Source organism: Vicugna pacos, chromosome 7 (assembly GCF_048564905.1).
Source record: "Vicugna pacos chromosome 7, VicPac4, whole genome shotgun sequence".
Taxonomy (NCBI): domain Eukaryota; kingdom Metazoa; phylum Chordata; class Mammalia; order Artiodactyla; family Camelidae; genus Vicugna; species Vicugna pacos.
In genome coordinates, this window is record NC_132993.1 from 1,285,706 (window position 1) to 1,303,102 (window position 17,397).

General features: G+C 56.3%; 1 protein-coding gene across 4 annotated transcripts; it reads right to left on the bottom strand.

Annotated features, from left to right (window-relative positions):
• Positions 1 to 397: 397 nt before the first annotated feature.
• On the bottom strand, positions 398 to 15,742 carry NOM1 (nucleolar protein with MIF4G domain 1). 4 transcript variants are annotated; one of them, XM_072964059.1, is made up of 11 exons: positions 14,452 to 15,740; positions 12,869 to 12,996; positions 12,020 to 12,182; positions 9,586 to 9,909; positions 8,002 to 8,112; positions 7,203 to 7,370; positions 6,400 to 6,521; positions 5,544 to 5,676; positions 4,846 to 4,977; positions 2,509 to 2,618; positions 398 to 2,197 (listed from the first exon to the last, which is right to left on the bottom strand). In XM_072964059.1, exons 1-11 carry the CDS (start codon positions 15,463 to 15,465, stop codon positions 2,023 to 2,025), a joined length of 2,580 nt encoding a protein of 859 aa, XP_072820160.1. In that variant the 5' UTR covers positions 15,466 to 15,740; the 3' UTR covers positions 398 to 2,022. The 4 variants fall into 4 exon arrangements, with proteins under 4 accessions (XP_072820160.1, XP_072820159.1, XP_031529661.2 ...); XM_072964058.1 differs by having other exon boundaries at positions 11,987 to 12,182; positions 12,869 to 12,993; positions 14,452 to 15,739; XM_031673801.2 differs by having other exon boundaries at positions 11,987 to 12,182; positions 14,452 to 15,739.
• Positions 15,743 to 17,397: the final 1,655 nt, after the last annotated feature.

Sequence of the window (17,397 nt, forward strand, 5' to 3'; positions counted from 1 at the left end):
TAATACATTGGGAAGTTTGTTCCTTCTGCCTCTATTTCAAAAGATAAATTCCTTAAAAGCCAGCTTTTCTTTCCTACACATCAGAAACTCTCTACATCAACAGCTCTCAGCCGCACCCCAAGTCCAAGGGCCCACGTGGCACCAAGCGCTGGCCGAGTGGCCTGCGCTTTTCTCAGATGTGAATTATTATTGTAATAAATTAAAACCCCTTCATATTTAATAAAAGCAGTTCTGAATTCACAGTAGCTTTTGCTCAAGATGTACTTATTTACTGAAAGCATAATTATGATCACGTGGAAACCCAGTGTTCCATCTAAAGAAGACAGTTTTGGATAACCTGCCATGTAATAAATGCAAAACTTAAGCAATGAATTAAGTCACAAACATACTCCATGGCAAAGGGAAAGACACTTTTATTGTTTTAAAAATTAGAGATGATGTAAAAACGGGGCTCCGGTTACAGAAGATTATCTTCTGCAGGAAAGTCAGCTGAGCAAACCGGCATCTCGCACAAGGGGTAGCACCTGCGTTACCACGTTTCCAGCCGTGGCAGCTGCTCGGGGACTGGTCCTGGCCCAGGTCACAGGGGGACGGGAGCCTCGCAGGGCGGACACCACCTGTGTCACCGCGCCCCGCCGAGGGGCTCAGCCGACGCTGACTTCAGGGCGAGGTGCCCCAGGGGAGGGGACAGTGATGAGCTGACCTCAGCCCGTCCCCGCCCCGCAGACACTGTGAAAAAGCGCCCAGCACGGCGACGGCCCACCTCAGCGCCTCCCCCCACCCCGCCCTTGGCCTTCTTTCTCTGCTGAGTTCAGAACTGGCTGGAAGATACACAGGTTTGTCACGTGGCCTCAGGGGTGCGAGGGGAGCCCAAGAAAGAGCAGACAGTCTCCGTGTTGCTCTGCACTTAATCTCGGGGTGTTCCCGAGTCTGCACCCCCGGCTCGGGGACCCCCCGGAGACACTGACTGCATGCCACAGCGTCTCGGCACACGCTGTGGCAGGGCCACATTAGTGCTTAAAGGCGTGTGACTTTCACAGGGGAGCCTGAGGGCCTGAGCCAAGGTGGCCACTGGGATGGGCGGTGTGGCCGGCCTGTGTGACTCTGTGTACAAACTACTGTTCTGTCCTCACATCTTGGTGACTTTCCTCAATGACTGAAGGGAGAGAGAACTAAGTTCAAAGGGCGGGAAAAAGAAGACATCTGTGACCCAGTGGCAGATGGAAGGCGTCTGAGCACGTTCCTGCTTCTCCTCAGAGTCGACGGTATGCGTCGCCGGCAGCCGGGGCGCGGGGTTCTCGCCAGATAAACATGCATTCCCGGCAGGCAGTTGTCTTATTCATGTCACACCTGCCGGAACCCAGCTCGGCAGCAGCACCTGTTAAGTGTCCAACATCTATCTGGTGACCTCGAAGTTGTTCAGGAAAGTGCCTTACGACCTGGAATTGATGGGGCTGAGCCACGGACACAAACGGGGAGGAACACCCTTCACGATGCCGGAATTTTAGAGGAGTGACCAGGAAGCCCCCAGGCCGTGCTCTGCCGGCACCTGCGAGGCCTGAATTTACTGATGACTTTTCCGGAACACTTGCATTCCAAATACTTGAAATAATCAAACACCAGGCACGTTTAACTGATGGTTTTTGAACTTTTAACCAATATATTAAAAAAGATAAAAATGCATCAATTTCTTTATAAGAAAAGAAATACTTCCGTGCACTGCCTGGAAGCCTACTTTGTCTATTAAAAAAATAAGACACTGGCACACCCCTCGCGGTCTCATCACTTAGAGAACACTGTCCAGTGTCTGCCACTCCCCCTCCCGCTTCCACTACGTACAAAGAGATATAGTTATTTGACAATGGTTCAAAACACAAATACAATATAACTTCAATCAAAATACATTTTAAATACATCAGACTGTGCTACAGCTCCACCAGGCTTTACACGGAGCAGAGTAACGGGCCTTCTGAGTTTACAAAGAACATTTTACAGACAGATGAGCACCCCCCCACCCCCGGACTACATCCTCAGGGAAGCCCTTCCCTGCAGAGACCTGGTGGTGAGCTCAGCTCTCTCCCTGAGCACGCTGGCCTCCTCGGCACTCCCGGGGACCTGGCTGCCCTTCAGCAGGAAGTGGCTGATGAAAAGCTTCAGGCCCTCCCGCAACAGGCCCAGCGCGGGGTTGTCTGACACCCTGCGGGGGAACAGAACAGGCGGTCAGGGCAGTGACCCGTCAGGCCCCCAGCCTCGGTTCTAGAAACCCTGAACAGGAAGCCACACCTGGTTTCTGTCCCAAGCAGAGCTCTCAGTTAAGGACTTCAGGACGTGTTCTATCTGCTAGAAGTCATTACTGGTTTGCTGTTAGGCGGGCTTCCCGCTCCCCAAGTTGATGTACGAGACATCATTACAATTAAGATGGAGCAGCTACACGTAAGCGCTTCCAAAGTAGCAGGAGCGGAAATCACTCCTCTCAATACGTTTCATCAGAGCAAGCTGGGAACCAACCTTGCAAAAATTAAACCAAGGTCTTCAACCTCTGTTTCCATTAACAGCATATATAACACTTTTCTTAAGAAGTGGACTCTGGGTTTGTCCAATTCACTGAATTCAACGACCTAATAGAGCCAGAATAAAAAATAATAAAGTTACATTGGTTTAAGCCAACTTTTCAATGATTTCTAAATACAGTTTGAGTAAAAAGTAACCCCCCCACCCCCTTAAATAAGGCTATTTCCAGTTTTACAAAATGAACAGCTGTTGGCGAGACTGTGGGGCCCTGGCACCGCATCACAGCAGTGTGGAGAGTGGCCTGGAGCGGCGAGTCCAGATCGGGGGTGGGTACCTAGTCATTCAGGAAACTAATTTCTAGAACTGAAACATACCATCTCCATGCCTTAAAGAAACTACCCCCTAATTAAAGCCACACACACACACACACACACACACACAATCTGGATCCAGGAGGAACCAATTCATACACACATAAATCACAGTACACTTACACAGGGGAACACTACACAGCAGTAATCAAATCAAAGCAGAGACTGCAACTACAGATAGCAACATGGATAAATTCCAAACTTCCATTGAATTTAAAAAAATAACTAAAGGACACCACACCGCTCAACCCCGCCGCTGTGGGGGAGTGTGGACGGGTGTGGCTGTGTTTCAGTGAAACTGCGTCTGCGGACATTAATTTTGAATTTTATATGGCTTTATTCTTCTTTTGACTTTCCCCCAACTTTTAAAAATGCAGAAACCATTCTTAGATCATGGGCTCTAAAAAAACAAAGTGGTGAATCGTATTTGACCGCCAAGCTGTAGTTTGTCAACACCTCGTTTAACACAAAAACCTTGGTAGAACTGAACACAAACTCCTTGGAGGCTGAGAGAAAAACTAGCAACAAACTAGAAAAAGAAGAAAACTCCTGAACTTCAGAAAACTACAAGAGACATCACCTGACAAATAAACACGACGAGTGTTCCTCACTGACGCCAGGAGGAAACCGGGAGCGCCTGCCCCTGTTCTAGTCCACAACGTCCTGCTGGCTCGGGGAGGAGGGACAGAAGCAGCTGTTCTGGTGATCTGATCGTTCTCGTCAAACCCCCAGAGGCTAAACGTGAAAATTCAGGTGACCTGGCACAAGTTCAGCAAAACTCAGGTTTCCCTCACAGCAGCAACAAGCGATCGGACAATGTAATTAAAACTGCACGGTATCCCTGCAGAGAGCGCCCATCACACTGTTTTTTTTTAAAGTATGGTGACAGCGGAACTCTCTGTATGGAGATTAAAACCACACAGAACGACGTGGGGGCTGTCGCGGACACACAGGTAGCGGGACCCTCTGAAGGGGGCCTGGCCTGGGGCTACGGCCGCTCGCAGGACACCTCTGGGCTCCCGTGCACCTGAGGGACGCACCGCACTCCACGCCACCCTGAGCTCAGACTCGAAGGCAAGGCTCACCCTGGTGGCAAGAAGGCACGTGGGAGGTCCCGGGCCCCCACTTTCACTGCAGACCCCAGCCTGCAGGCTCAGGAGGTCGCCTGCAGCAGGTGAGCAGGACGCGTGAGCAGGAAAGCGCAGCTGCAGTCTGCGCGGCGGGCCCGGGGGCAGGGCGCGCGGAGGCCCCGGCCCCCAGGTTCCTGCACAGCACCGGCTCTCAGGACACCCAGACCCCAGTGTCCCACTGGCCAGGCACCCTCCACCTGCTCCCGCATCTTGCCTGCACCGTCCACTCCAGGCCAACATCAGAGCACCTGCTGTTTCATCGACTTGGACGCAGCAACATGGAAGCATGACAGCGTTGGGGCCCCTGCTCTGGAACACCCCACGGCGACGGAAGAAAGCCCGCAGCCCGGCCCCACTCGCCCGCCTCCTCCCGACTCGGCAGTAGCCGGTGCCCATGCATCCCCGGCCTGGAGACAGATCCACGGAGCCGCGCCACACCTTGAGCTGCGCCCAGAGCTCCTGGGCGCGTGAATACTGTGTGCTTTCGGTGACGCCTCCTATGACAAAAACGTGCTTCAGAATCGAAGGACACACATCTTCCTAAGGTACTGAGTGTAAGCAACCACAGCTGAGCTCTGAACTCGGCTCTGAATTGAGAACTGTATGCGCTGTAGGACCCTGGGGGCCGAGGCTGTCTGAATGCTCACACGGGACCACAGGGGTCGAAGGCTGGCTGAACGCTCACGTGTGGGACCACAGGGCCAAGGCTGGCTATGAAGTTACACTCGGATTTTCGCCTGCACGGGGTTGGCGCCCTGCACCCCCCCATGGCCCAAGGTTCACCTGTCAACTGTCATTTCATTGCTTCGAATAACTGCATACGTTACACGCACCTTTAAGATGGAAAGTGGCAGTGATTTTGTCTTCAACAAGTGGGCCACCAGATGAACCAAATTAGAGAAATTAGTGGCTGGCAAATTGTCTAAATCCCGAAATTTGTCCCAGATGCTGAACTGGAAAGTCATCTAATAGAAAGATACAAAAAAAAAGCTAAAATTCAACAAATTTAGAAGGAAACACAAAGAATACAAAAGTACTGTACTTATTCATTTGTTTGTTTTTTGATTATTTTGGGGCGGTTAGGCTAACTTATTTTTATTTATTTTTAATGGAGGTACTGGGGATGGAACCCAGGACCGCGTGCGTGCTAAGCATGTGCTCTACTCCTGAGCCACACCTTCCCCCCTTGTTCGTAAAACTCTAAAAATAAAGACTCTTAGAAGCAACTACCCTTTCTTTTCCTACACACAGTTGTGTGAGTAGCTTCACAGTAGGTTCTCTCTACTGCTGTGTCTTCCCTCAAGTCAGCAGGAACATGAGAAAAGCACGTTAGGAAAGGAAGGTGTGGCATCAACCAGCGGGACGTGCCGCCGGTTAACCAGGTCGTACCGCCCCTCACTGGTGACACAGGGGACGCTGCCGACTGTGCCCACCCTCTGCACGCAGCCCTGGCCCCAGGGGCCTCCTGACTCGGGGCACTCGTTGAAGGGGGGCTGAGCCGGCCACCTGGCCGGCCTTCCAGCTTTGTCACCTGAAACCGCCTCTCGTAGTCACACAGCTTGCCGGCCAGGAACGCATAGAAAGGGTTGTACATTCTCTCCTGAAGGCAGCAATCCATGAGGACGTGGACTATTTCCCTCTCCTGCTGATCCTTAAGTCCAAGTCTGTAAGACAGAGGAACAGCAACAACTTAATCTTCAATTTGCCAAATTTTAACAGCTTTAAGGCAGAATCTTTCAGAGGAACACAGTCTGTCTGAAGGTCTGGTTAAAAGTAAGCTGAGGAGAGGAGGTGGGGGTAGCGAGCCTGGAGCCCCAGGCCCGGCCCCACCCTCTGACCTCAGTGTTTCCACGCAGCCCAGCGAGGGAACCCAGCGCTCTACAGTCTGTCACTGACCCCGCGCGACCACGTCGTTTGGTCTGTAAGCAGCAAAACCTGCCTGTTAGTGCACAGCGTGCAGTTTGGACGAGTGTTTGTACTTTTGCAGTACTTCCCTATACTTCCTTCTGAATCTGAAGCAAATGAAACAAAGTTAATCAACACCAGACCTTTTAGGAGTACTTTGTTAAAGTGCACAGGTGCTTCTGAATCTTACACAACTAATTATAGAAACTACACCAAGAAGTTTTAATTTAGGAGTAAAATTGTTAGAAAGAGAACTTTAATAGGAAGGTTCTAAGCAACTCATGACAAACTACAGCCCCTGAGAACTGTCAGCTGGTCGGCGGGCAGGAGCCGGACCGCAGCCCCAGGCGTCGGGCTGTTGGCAGGGGGAGGGCCTGGGCCCCAAGCAGCACCAGGCCCGGCCTCCGCGGTGCGAAGCCCGACCCCCTCGTTTCTCAGCATCTAACCCAACGGCAGTTCAGAACGTTCACATAGAGGCTTACTTTAGAAGCTTTTCAAATGCATCCAGAAAGTCTTCACTAGTCATTATTGTACAAAATATGTTTCTCCTGACGTCAGTGTTCATCCTCTGCTTCCGGGCAAGTTCCAGGATCTTCGCACTGACCTGGGAGGGACGACAGAGGCAAAGGTCGCACAAACGTCTCCCTGAAATTCGCTCTTGGCTTAGTGCTGTTATTAAGCGTCCAGAAGAGAACGTGCATAGTTCTGCCGTCTGACCCGAGCATCGCCGTCAACTGCACGTGCACCCTGCGTGGAGATGCTAAGTCTGCTGCTGGCCGACGGCCCCATGAAGAGAAGACAGCAGGAGCTCACGGCCACCGAGGAAGCGCCGCGCGACGGGGGGCTTCTTGAGGCAGCGGAATCAAGCAGAGGCCCCTCGGCCAGGTGGACAGAGACGGCCAGGTGTGACGGGGCCCTGGGACAAAGAGGATGCCGTGGGAAATGGAGGAAATCTGAGTAACACGCAGACTGTGGTCAGTAGTAAAGAAAATAAAAGCACAGATGTGGGCAGTCAGAAACCCGGGCCAATGGGCCAGGAGCCGTGTCTCCCGGGAACAACGCCACCTTATCTGTGACCCGAGTGTCCTGACTGTCATGAGTTCCCCTCACTCCACTCCACTTTGAAGTCTCTCATGTAATGTTTTGAGGAAACCACAGAAATGGAATTAAATGACAGCACAAAACAAGTCATTTCTAGGAGGCCTTCAGGTAAATTCGGGGAAGTCCACAGCAAGACGCAGGGGACACAGAAGGCACCTGTGGCAGTGAGCTCAGGGTGGCGTACCGTCCCCAGGGGCCGCTTCTGTGGGGTCTTCTGCTGACCGTTGTCAATCATCGGGGCGCCGCTCCAGGCCGACCCCACGATCCACCAGCGCCCAGTCTGCTCCGCGTTCAGGATGTTGTCCCAGGAGACACGGAGCTGAGTCTCTGTCCCTGAGCCGGCGCCGCGCACCTGACAGAAGGAAGGGAAGGAGTTGGTGCTGCTTCTGATGGCTCAAGTCGAGGTCGCCTCACGCCAGGCGCTTCCGCTTCTGCATGTCAGCGCTCACGGGGCCGTGATGGGTCACCCACACCGGGGACAGAGGCAAACTCTCAGCACGGGCCTGAGCTCTGCACGTCTGTCACCCCAGGCACTGCTGTCTCAGGACAGTCACCACTCGGTGGGAAAAGGCTCCGACTCAGGCCACGGGGGAGCCCCACCAGCTGAGACTCTGACCAGGAGGGGCTGGGACTTGCTGGAGTCAGCAATCCTCAGGCTGACCAAAGACCAGGGCTGAAGAATGTGCCCGATGTTAGCAACACCCAAGGAACTCGGATGAGCCCCCCAGCACCGATGCTGACCTACTGGCCCAGGCCCTTCTTCAAAGCAATCAGAGGACCTTGCTGTGTGGCCGAGCCGAGGCCCCGCCGGGCCTGGTGTGGCGCCCACACAGCTCTCAGCCCCGCCCTCGGGCCACGCACAGGGTCCCAGCACAGACACAGGACACTTCCTTCCCAGATCAGGGGCCCTGCTGCCCTCCGCAGGGCGGGGGGGGGGGGGGGTGGCGTGGGCCCACGCTCAGAGCCGCGCACAGGGAGGTTACCAGCGCTCTCTGCAGCTTCCGCAGCCTCTCCACAGGTTCGGGGTCGTAGCCCGGAATCTTCCGCACGTCGTTGTTCTTCAGGGCCAACAGTGTCTCCAGCATAAACCGGATCTTAAAAAAAGCAGGAAAAGCCATCACTGCAAATGGCCTCATTTCAACCTGAGAAGAAATAAACCACCTCTGCACACATGCTCATGCAGGATGTGTCAGAGGTGGCCTCCAGGCCGAGTCCACGCTAACTTGGACGTCCGGCTCCAGGCCATTCGAGACTGGAGTGCAGGTCCTGCACCCGCCCGCTGGGGACACGAACACCCCCAGGACCTCCTGTCCCCTGCCACGCCCTGACCCCTCTCCCCAGCACCTCCCCTGCCCGCCGCACCCCTGACACCCCCTCCCCAGCACCTCCCCTCCCCTCCGCGTCTGCAACTCCTGCCCGCCCCTTTCTGCTTTTTTAACTTTAAGTTGAAAGTAACATCACACAGAGAGCAGCCGTGAGAACAGCAGGACGCCCACACCCGCCTCCCAGGTCCCCGGGCCTTCACGTGGAACTGGGACAGAACCCACCTGCTCTAACAGCCACAGAAAGCGCACACTTAGTGCGTTCAGGGTTGTGCCACAGTCACCTCGATCAACTGTGGAACACGTCATCACCACCCCAAACCTGCCCGGCCACCCTGCCCCCAGCTCCTCCAGCTTCAGGCACAAGTCAGACGCCGCTGTCTGCTGACACCCATGTTCAAAATGTGACTTCTGGGCGTTCAACAGAGGGACAAGGTATCCATTGGGACATTCCACCCCAGCGCCTCAACACGTGGCAACTCCCCCACCTTCACAGCTCCTGGGACCCCCGGAGGGTTTGGCCCCCCACCCCTCAGAGCTGGCCTGGAGCTCATCTTGGGTTGTCAACCACGGGCCAGCCTTTCTTCTGAGTCTGCATCTCCTGAACCACCAGCTGTCCATCTGAAGGCCCAAGCTGGGAACCTGGAGTCACCCCGACCCCTCCTTTCCACCACCCCTCACCCCCCCAAGTCTGGCCCCTTCTGACCCCCAAACCTGTGCCCATGGCACCCATGCGAACTGTCGCCCCAAGCCGAGTGGCTTCTCCCTCCCTCCTACGCTGTAGCCAAAGTGACCTGAGCGGTGAAACTCCACGTGTACTCCTCTGCTCAGAACCCTTCTCGTGTCTGTGGGATAAAATCCCAATTCCCCAAGGGCTCAGCCCTCCCACCCTCCCATAGGCCTTCCCAGGACTTCCCGTGCCCAACAGGCTGCAGAACAGCGAACAAGGTGGGAGTCAGGATCGGCCCCACTTTTAGATGGGGAAACCGAGGCCTGGAGGACTTGGACCTGTCACTGCCGAGCAGGCGGACCTCCCCCAGCCCCACACCACAGGCCACCTCAGTCAACGTCTTCTGAGTGGCTGAATGTCAAAGAAATCGACTCTTACACTCACAATAGTGAGGAAACAAGGTTCGTGGACATTTTGAAGATAAAGCCACAAAGCCAGACAAGGCAGAAGGTAACGGGTCACGGGGACGAGTGTAGCATTTACCCCGAACACTCGTTTGTGTGGTGGGCTCGTACCCGGCTCTGGTCCTGGAACTCGCCGCCCGCCCGGCTGGCTTTGGCCTGGGTCTCGGCGATCAGCTCCTTGAGTGACAAAGCATCATCTTTTCTCAATGAAAAGCCCACGTGCTTCAGCATTAACAGGATCAGCTCGATGTCTTTCTCTGTGAAAGTTCCCACAAGTTTTCTCAAGATGTCGAAGATGAGGAGAGACTGTACCACGCGGAAGTTGTACAAATGGGCGATGACGGTGAACAGGTTGTCGCACTCCTTCCCCTCCTGGCCGCTCGCATAGACGCTGGCAAACCGCCTCACCACGGCCTCCAGGAAGTGGGCGCCGACCTGGACAAAGGAAACAGAACATCGTCGCAAACGTGTAACAACCAAATGTTAGCAACTTAGCTACAGGGACTCTCCTTTCTCTTTCAACTTAAATGTGCACTGAAAGAATCGGGACTTCTTAGGTTAGCGCATAGAACACACACGTGGTAAGACACAGACTCCAACAGGGCGCGAACTCTACAGAGAGCAGCCTGAGGGCACAGGCCTCCCAGGAGGGCACGGAACAGGACAGGACATGCAGCAGGTGCCCAGGCGCACGACCCTCGCTCTAAGTGCACGCTGGTCCTGACAGTCGATACGCGGGCATGTTTCGGTCAGCGGCCATTCTGGATCCTTGGAAAAAGAAAGTTGTTGAAAACACTAAGAATGCAACTCTCTCTCTAAAAGTGTGCTGCTCTCCAAGCACACTTGCTTCTGAAGCTGCAGCGGGACTGGAGGGGGACGGCGGGAGCAGGGACATGGTGGTGCCCGAGTGGCATCCACACTGCAGTGGAGAAACGATGACCTGGATCAGTCCAGCCGTGCGGGCCCTGGGCAGGAAGACCGGGCTGAGAGGGACTGGGGCCACAGCCAGAGGGTGTGGCCAGTCACTGGACAGGAGAGGTTAGACACCTGGATCACAGGTAGATGACGGAGCTCCTGACTGCGGCAGGGAACCCGTGAGGGGAGCAGGGAAGCGGCCGCTGCGCAGGCTCATCTGAAGACCGAGCAGCTGGAGCCGTGGGCACGGCTGGCTGGGCGGGCGGCTGAGATCGTGGTGAAAGCGAGACCCAGCGGGCAGGTGAGAGCAGCGGGAAGACGCGCACACCACTGCCACGCTGCCACAAGTAAATGCGAGAAGAATCCAGAGGAAGGCACCTGCCCAGCAGGAGGGACAGTGACCTGGCGGAGGCAGCTCTGCCAGACTGGACACAGTCCTGAGTCTCTAAGGACCTCAGACTTATAAAAAAATTTAACCTGTAAACGTCCAATTCAAGCCCCTTCCCTAAAAATAACCGTGCAGAACACACTCCCTCATCATGACCGCTGTATTATACTCAAACACAACCTGAAACAGAAAAGAGAGCGGGGCTAATTCAGCATTTGCCTGACCCGTCCTGCGGGCCGTTGTGGAGGCTACACTGGGGGCCGGGCGTGCAGGGACGCCAGGATGCCGGCCTGTTCCTGGGGGAGGGCTGTCACAGGGCCAAGGCACTAAAGACCACCAACCAGACAGACTGCACCACGCAGAGGTCCAAGGGGACCGACACGTGCTCCTCCTGAGTTTAAATGTCATCGAGGAAACGAAGCCCCGCTCATCTGCTCACCAACTCACCGACCAGAATACCGCCTCCCGTCACCAGACCGACCGCCCTCAGCGACCCCGGCACCTGCTACACTGGGGGACTGGACACCGGCTGGGAAGGTCAGGACCCCACCAGGAGGTGACAAAAGGACTGGGAAGAGGGGGTGACCGTGGAACCAGCATCGTCACCGTGGGGCCTCCCTGGGCCAACACAAGGGTCACTGAGCAAAGGCCCAGAACGCCCTGTGGCGGGGCGGGGCCACCAGCCCCCAATCAGCACCTGTTCGGCACCAGGCCCCCCGGGCAGCAGGTGCCGTAAACACACTGTCCATCTCATCCTGACAAAGGCCCCACTTCGCAGATGCAGGCACCGACAGGTCTGTGGCCCACCTGGGGGGTGGGGGGGCCAGGCTCCAGGCCTAGGCTCTGTCATGCGTCTTCTCACTTAACGCCCAGTTTGACCTCACACTCTGATGGCCTCCATTCTTATGAAGAGACAGTCTCCTGCCCAAAGCGAACACCACACAGACCACTGTGCTCTGGACAACCGACAGTGTCACAGGGGGATACCGGGTACACAAAAGCAAGTCCGAACTGTCAGTCCAGAGGGGCGGAAACTAACAGACCACGAGGACACGTCTGAATGGACCGAGCACATAGCCAAAGCCAAAGACATCACTCACGTACTGAGTGTGGTTTAGAATGTTCGGCGCAGACAGCGTGGCACTGAGCCTCACCGGCCAATCATTAAACAGGCAGCGTTTAGACAGCAGCCCGGAGAGGCGGCCCCACCTCGATTCCAACCGTGCAGTGAAGGATGCTGACCAGGAGGACGTGCTCCATCACCAGCCTGCTGGGCATGGCCGCATCCGGCGCGCAGGCACTCAGGAGGACGCCTGTCAGAGTGTCGCTCACGTCTTTCCGGCTGTGGGCCATGTACAGCTCCTCCAGCTGCCCGCTTATCGAGGCTAAGTTTGGCTCGCTCAACCTGCGGGCATGGGGCAGACAGAGCAACAGTGGGGTCTCAAGTGAGGAATTATTCTTCAGGTCAATTTTAAAAAACCGCAGTTATCACTGCTACTAAGAAATCCTATTTGACGTACACATCTGCCCCAGGAACAATCCTTATCTCGCCTCAGTGACCCACAGCTATGAACACAGCACAGACTTCTCTGGAACCTTTGAGTAATATCACTACTGTTACTCTTCACTTCCAGCTGAAACGTGGCCACAGTAACGCACATGCAGCCCACAGAGCCCGTGATGAGGACTCGCCACCGATGTCCTGACCTGAGGTCCCCAGGCAGGGGCAGCAAACCATCCTCAGCACATTGGTAGGTACTGTTGGGAAAAATCCCAACCGTACAGCCTTTTTGTTGGCTTAAGACTTTATTTCCTAACATGGAGAAAAGACTGCTCTGCTCACTGGGTGGGGACGGGAAGGACGTATCCAAACAGGGAGACACGCACTGCGCCTGTGCTGACACTGAACATCAAATGGCTCGTCCGCTCAAATCCCAGGATGCACCGTGGAAAGTGGTTGTTTTTTAATTAAAAAGAAATTAAAAAACAAAACAAAAAACGCAGGCTTTGGTTTAATTCCCGGAATAGTCCCTCTGTTTCTAGAAAACAGACGATCTCTGGAAGTGACACAATGAACTGCTTCCAGGTTACCTGTTAATCAGACCTTTGACCTGTTTCTTCAGCCTTTCCAGCTCTTCCTTTTTCTGCGCATCCACTGTCTCCTCTGCTCGCCTCACATGAGGTGGTTTGTACTTTCCACCATTTTCACAAAGACTCTGCTTCAAAGGGTAGAAACAAATTACAAAAAATTTACACCGAATAAATCCCACTTTCCCCCTTGCTATATTCACACTTAGACATTAAATCCCCAAGACCTGGTAGAAGCTGTCACTATTGAGCACGGCTGCTCAATGCACATCAGATGTCTGCTGTGCGCCTGGCCGACTGCACAAGCCCCACTCGCCTGGGCGGGGCGACGCCCTTTCAGTCAATACTGCATTTCATCATCTCACTTCTCGCAGTCCTTCAGCGCTGGCTGAACCCCTGTCACCCGCTCAACGCAGCCCTGTCCTCCACACTTCTGCCATCCTTAGTTTACAGCAGGGGCCGCAGCACAGACACCTGGATCACACGCACCACCAGTTTTGGAGGAAAAGCATTCCAAAATAATTTAAAACTGGTTAAAAACTAGTAACTAAATTTACATGATAAAGTCAAAATCCACCCACTGCTCACCATTCCCTAGATTTTCAACTTAGAGGGTCACACATCATTCACTGATCAACACTCCCTGGACACCTACACCACAAGCCTTTAGATGACAGACATCTTCAAGGCTTGATCCTTGCTGTTAAGACTTCAAGCTTAGGTGGAGAAAGCATATTTCTGTACTGGAAACTTCCTCCCGAGACAGCCATTAGTATGTCAATTACACCTCCACGGGCTGTGACAGAGACCCAGGAAGAGTCAAAAAATGAAGATCCCAGAGAGCAACTGAGCACGTGCTCACAAAGTGCCAAGTGTAAGGTATCAGGGACAGAAACGAAAGATAGGTTGCGTACCTAAGGAGGGGGGTGGGGAGGTTCCCAGAGATGTTTGACATGAGCAGATAAACACAGTGAGAAAATGGGGAAAGGCTTTGCAGGCAGCAGAAACAGTAACTTAGAGGCAGAATGCTGAACTAGTGAGCCGCGGAGGAGGAAGCACAAGCGACTCCACACGGCCACCTTTAAGGTGCCTGGTGCGGGGAAGCTGGTCTAACCGGCAAGGGGCCAGCCCCAGAGGCCCCAGCTGCTCTGCTGTGGGTTCTGAACCTGATCTTCAAGGCGAGACTTTGTCCAAGGGAGGGCTGTGGATCACTTTGTTTTAGAGGTTCACGCCCGGGGCTGAAGAGGGCAGAGGTGAGTCAGGGGTGCTGGTGTCCCTGGGATACATCACAGGGGGAACAAAGCGAGGGAGAGGGAGTCAAAGTCAGGCCTGGAGACTGAGGCAGCAAACATGAAAGAAGACGGAGCCTCAGGACAACGGTGGGAATGGCCCTTAAGTCTCTGGGATGGAAGATCTCTAGAGATGTTTTCTCCCACGTCTCTTTGTTACGGAAATTTAAATAACCCGACTTACCCACACTCGCTCAATTGCCAAGACATCAACCGCGTCGCTTCTGCCCCAAGCTCCGCCCCCACCGTGCCTCGGGGAGGGGAAATCCCGGAGGACTTAACTAGTTCACACGATACCTGATCTGCAGCGTCAGCCTCCTCCGAGGAACTTTCACTCCTCTCCTCATCTTCCGCAAAGCGGACTCTCTTTTGCCTCCTTTTCTTCTTCGCTGTCCCTTCCGCTCCTCCGCTTTTTCGCTTTCCCTCGTCCTCGTCGTCCTCGTCGTCCTCCTCGCTCTGCGTTCCGGCTTCTGCTTCCCGCTCGTCTTCCTCTTCCACGTCCTGCGCCTCCCGTTCGTCCTCGGTGTCAGTCTCTGAATCACTTTCCGGGAGTGTCTGTCCGGCGCCCCCCTCCTCCTCCTCCTCACTGCTGCTCTCATACAAGGCACTATTTCCCCCAGACTCCAGGGCTCCCAGGATGTAGTCGAGTCCATCGCGGGCAAAGCTAAGCGGCACGGAGCTACCGTCGCCCTTCTTTCTGCGCTTGTTCAAGCCGAGGCAGCGCTCCAGCTTTCGGATCTCTCGGTCCTCCTCCTCGTTGGCCGCCAGAAGTGCGCGTTTCCGGGCAGCGGCGGCGGCTAAGGGGGCCTTGGTCCTCCTGGGGGAGCCTCTGGCCTTGGCCTGGGCTGCGGCGGCCTTGGCCGGGGCCTCAGAGGGTCGCATCCCCTCCGGCTGCAGTGGGGCCCGACGTGGGGGCGGCCGGCCGCCCTCTCCCGCCGCCCCCGCCTCTGCCCGTGGGCCGCTCGCTCCCCCGACTCCGCCGCCCCCCGGGCCCTGCGCGGAACCGGCCGTCCGCTGGAGCCGGCGCGCCTTCTTCAGGTGCCGCTTCTCCTTCCTCAGCTCCCTGCGGCTTTTCCTCCCGCCCGGGCGCCTGCGCCCCTGAGCCCGGCGGCCCTCGCAGCCGCCGGGGGTCTCGCGCTCCGAGGTCGCCTGCACGAACTCCTCCACTGCTAGCTTTAGCCGCTTCAGAGCCCCCTCCCCGCCGCCCCCAGGCCTGCGGCGCGGTCCGCGCCCGGCTCCGCGCTTCCCGCGGGCCGTGAGTCCCCGGCAGCCATCCCGCGCCAACGCGCCCGGGCTTGTGGACGCCGCCATCTTCCGGGACGCTCTGACGCCCGACTTCCGGCCGGGGAGCGACTTCCTGGTGGAGAGCGGCACGCTACGCGTGACGGGGCGGGGCGGGGGCCCCCTGCTGGCGGGAGGGCGGCAGCGCAGGAGCCGCCGGATAGTGAAGGGTGCTTCCTCTGAGACTTGGAAACTTCTGAAAATTGACTTCCCGATGAGCACAAACACGTTCTCGTTTACAGTGGAAACCTCAGGGGAGGGTGTAGCTCAGTGTACAGTGTGTGCTTCGCAGGCGCGAGGTCCTGGGTTCAGTCCCCAGTATCTCCAGTAAAATAAACAAATAAACCTAATCCTCCCAAATAAAATGAAAACCTTACAGCTGATGGCAAAGAAGGCTCTCAGCGACGCGCCACAGAAGTAACTGCACTTGGGAAAATGCAAAAAACAAACAAAAAAACAACTGAAGGAACAGAAACAGAAGTAGCTGCACTTGGGGAACGGGTGGGCCTCTCAGGACGCGTGTGCGCTTGCAACCCCACGGACACGCCGCGCGCGCGCGCCGGACGCGGGAAGTTTCCTCCTGCTTTCTGTCCTGGAACTTGCCTTTTTCACTCAGCCTCGGCCTCAGGGGCTGCGGGGATTTCCTGGGAGGGGGGTCCGTGGTTACTGCTCTAGTGACAGACACCTACTGGGGTGAACTGGTGCCCCCAGAATTCGTGTTCCTGGAATTCGTGAGCGTGACCCCGCTTGGAGGCAGGGCCTTTGCAGATGCACTCAAGTTAGGAGGAGGCCCTCAATCCAATGACGGGCGCTCTTAAAAGAGGGACGTCTGGGCGCGCACCTCACACGCAGAGACGGCCACGCCGCGGGCCGGAGGCGGCAGCGCTGGGAGAGGCTCCCCCAGCCGAGGGCTCCGGGGATTGCGGGCGACGCCAGGAGCTGGAAGCGGCCCGGAGCCGACCCTCTCTTGCAGCCGCAGGAGGAACCAACAGCTCGATCTCCGGCTCCCGGCCGCAGGACTGAGGCTGCACATGTGGAGCCGTTGGTGGGTAGCTTGTACTGGGCAGCTAGCCCGGCAGGTGGGCAGACGGGAGGCAGGAGCAAGCAGGGCCCAGGGCTTGCCCATGAGGAGCGAAGGGGAACTCCAGGAGGACGAGCGACGGCGGAGCGCAGGTTCCACACGCAGCGCGCTCAGCAGCAAGGCTCCGGGGCGCCGGCCCCGACCCGCCGCGGGCCGGCCGCGTGACTCGGCTTCTCCGGCTGCAGAGCGGGGTGACCGGAGGGCCCATCCCGCAGGGCCGTCACACCGTTCGTGAGGGTTTAAAAGAGGACGTCTTTCTTCTGTGTCACATCGGAACCCTCGCCACGGTGGCTCTGCCCGGTCCCTGTCTGACCCTCTTTGTCGCCTGCACTTTGGGGCCGTGGGCTCCTCAGGTGTCTGCCTGCGAATTAACCGCTCCGTCTGGGGATGGAGTCCCAGCGGCGGGGATGTGAGCCCAGGGCTCCGGGCATCGCCTGCCTCCCCAGACCAGCGTCCCCGCGATTTCTGGAGCAGAGTGTCGGAGGAGGAAGGGTCTCCCGGCCGCAGCCCCCAGGTCTGGGGGTGAGGAGCACAAGGAAGGGGTGCGAGGAGGGGCAGGGGCCCAGCCCTGCCTTCCTGCGCGCCTCCTCCCGAGCCTCGCCCCTGATGTGGCCGGTTCGCCGGGAGGGAGCGGGATGAGCCGCCAGGCGGGCGCAGGCTCTGAGGCTGCTCTTCCTCACCCTCACCGGCCTCCGCCTCCGGCTGCGCTTCCCCGGCTCCCTCTGCACCTCCCCGTCTCCCCAGGGTCTCTTGTCTGTCGTGAACCCTGCAGCCGGCCTGTCCTGTCAGTACTTTCTCTGGCACTAACTGGGGGTAGGGAGCTGGTCACCCTTGCTACTACCCCGTTTTAACAGGAAGAAAGGACTTAAATTCACTCATTC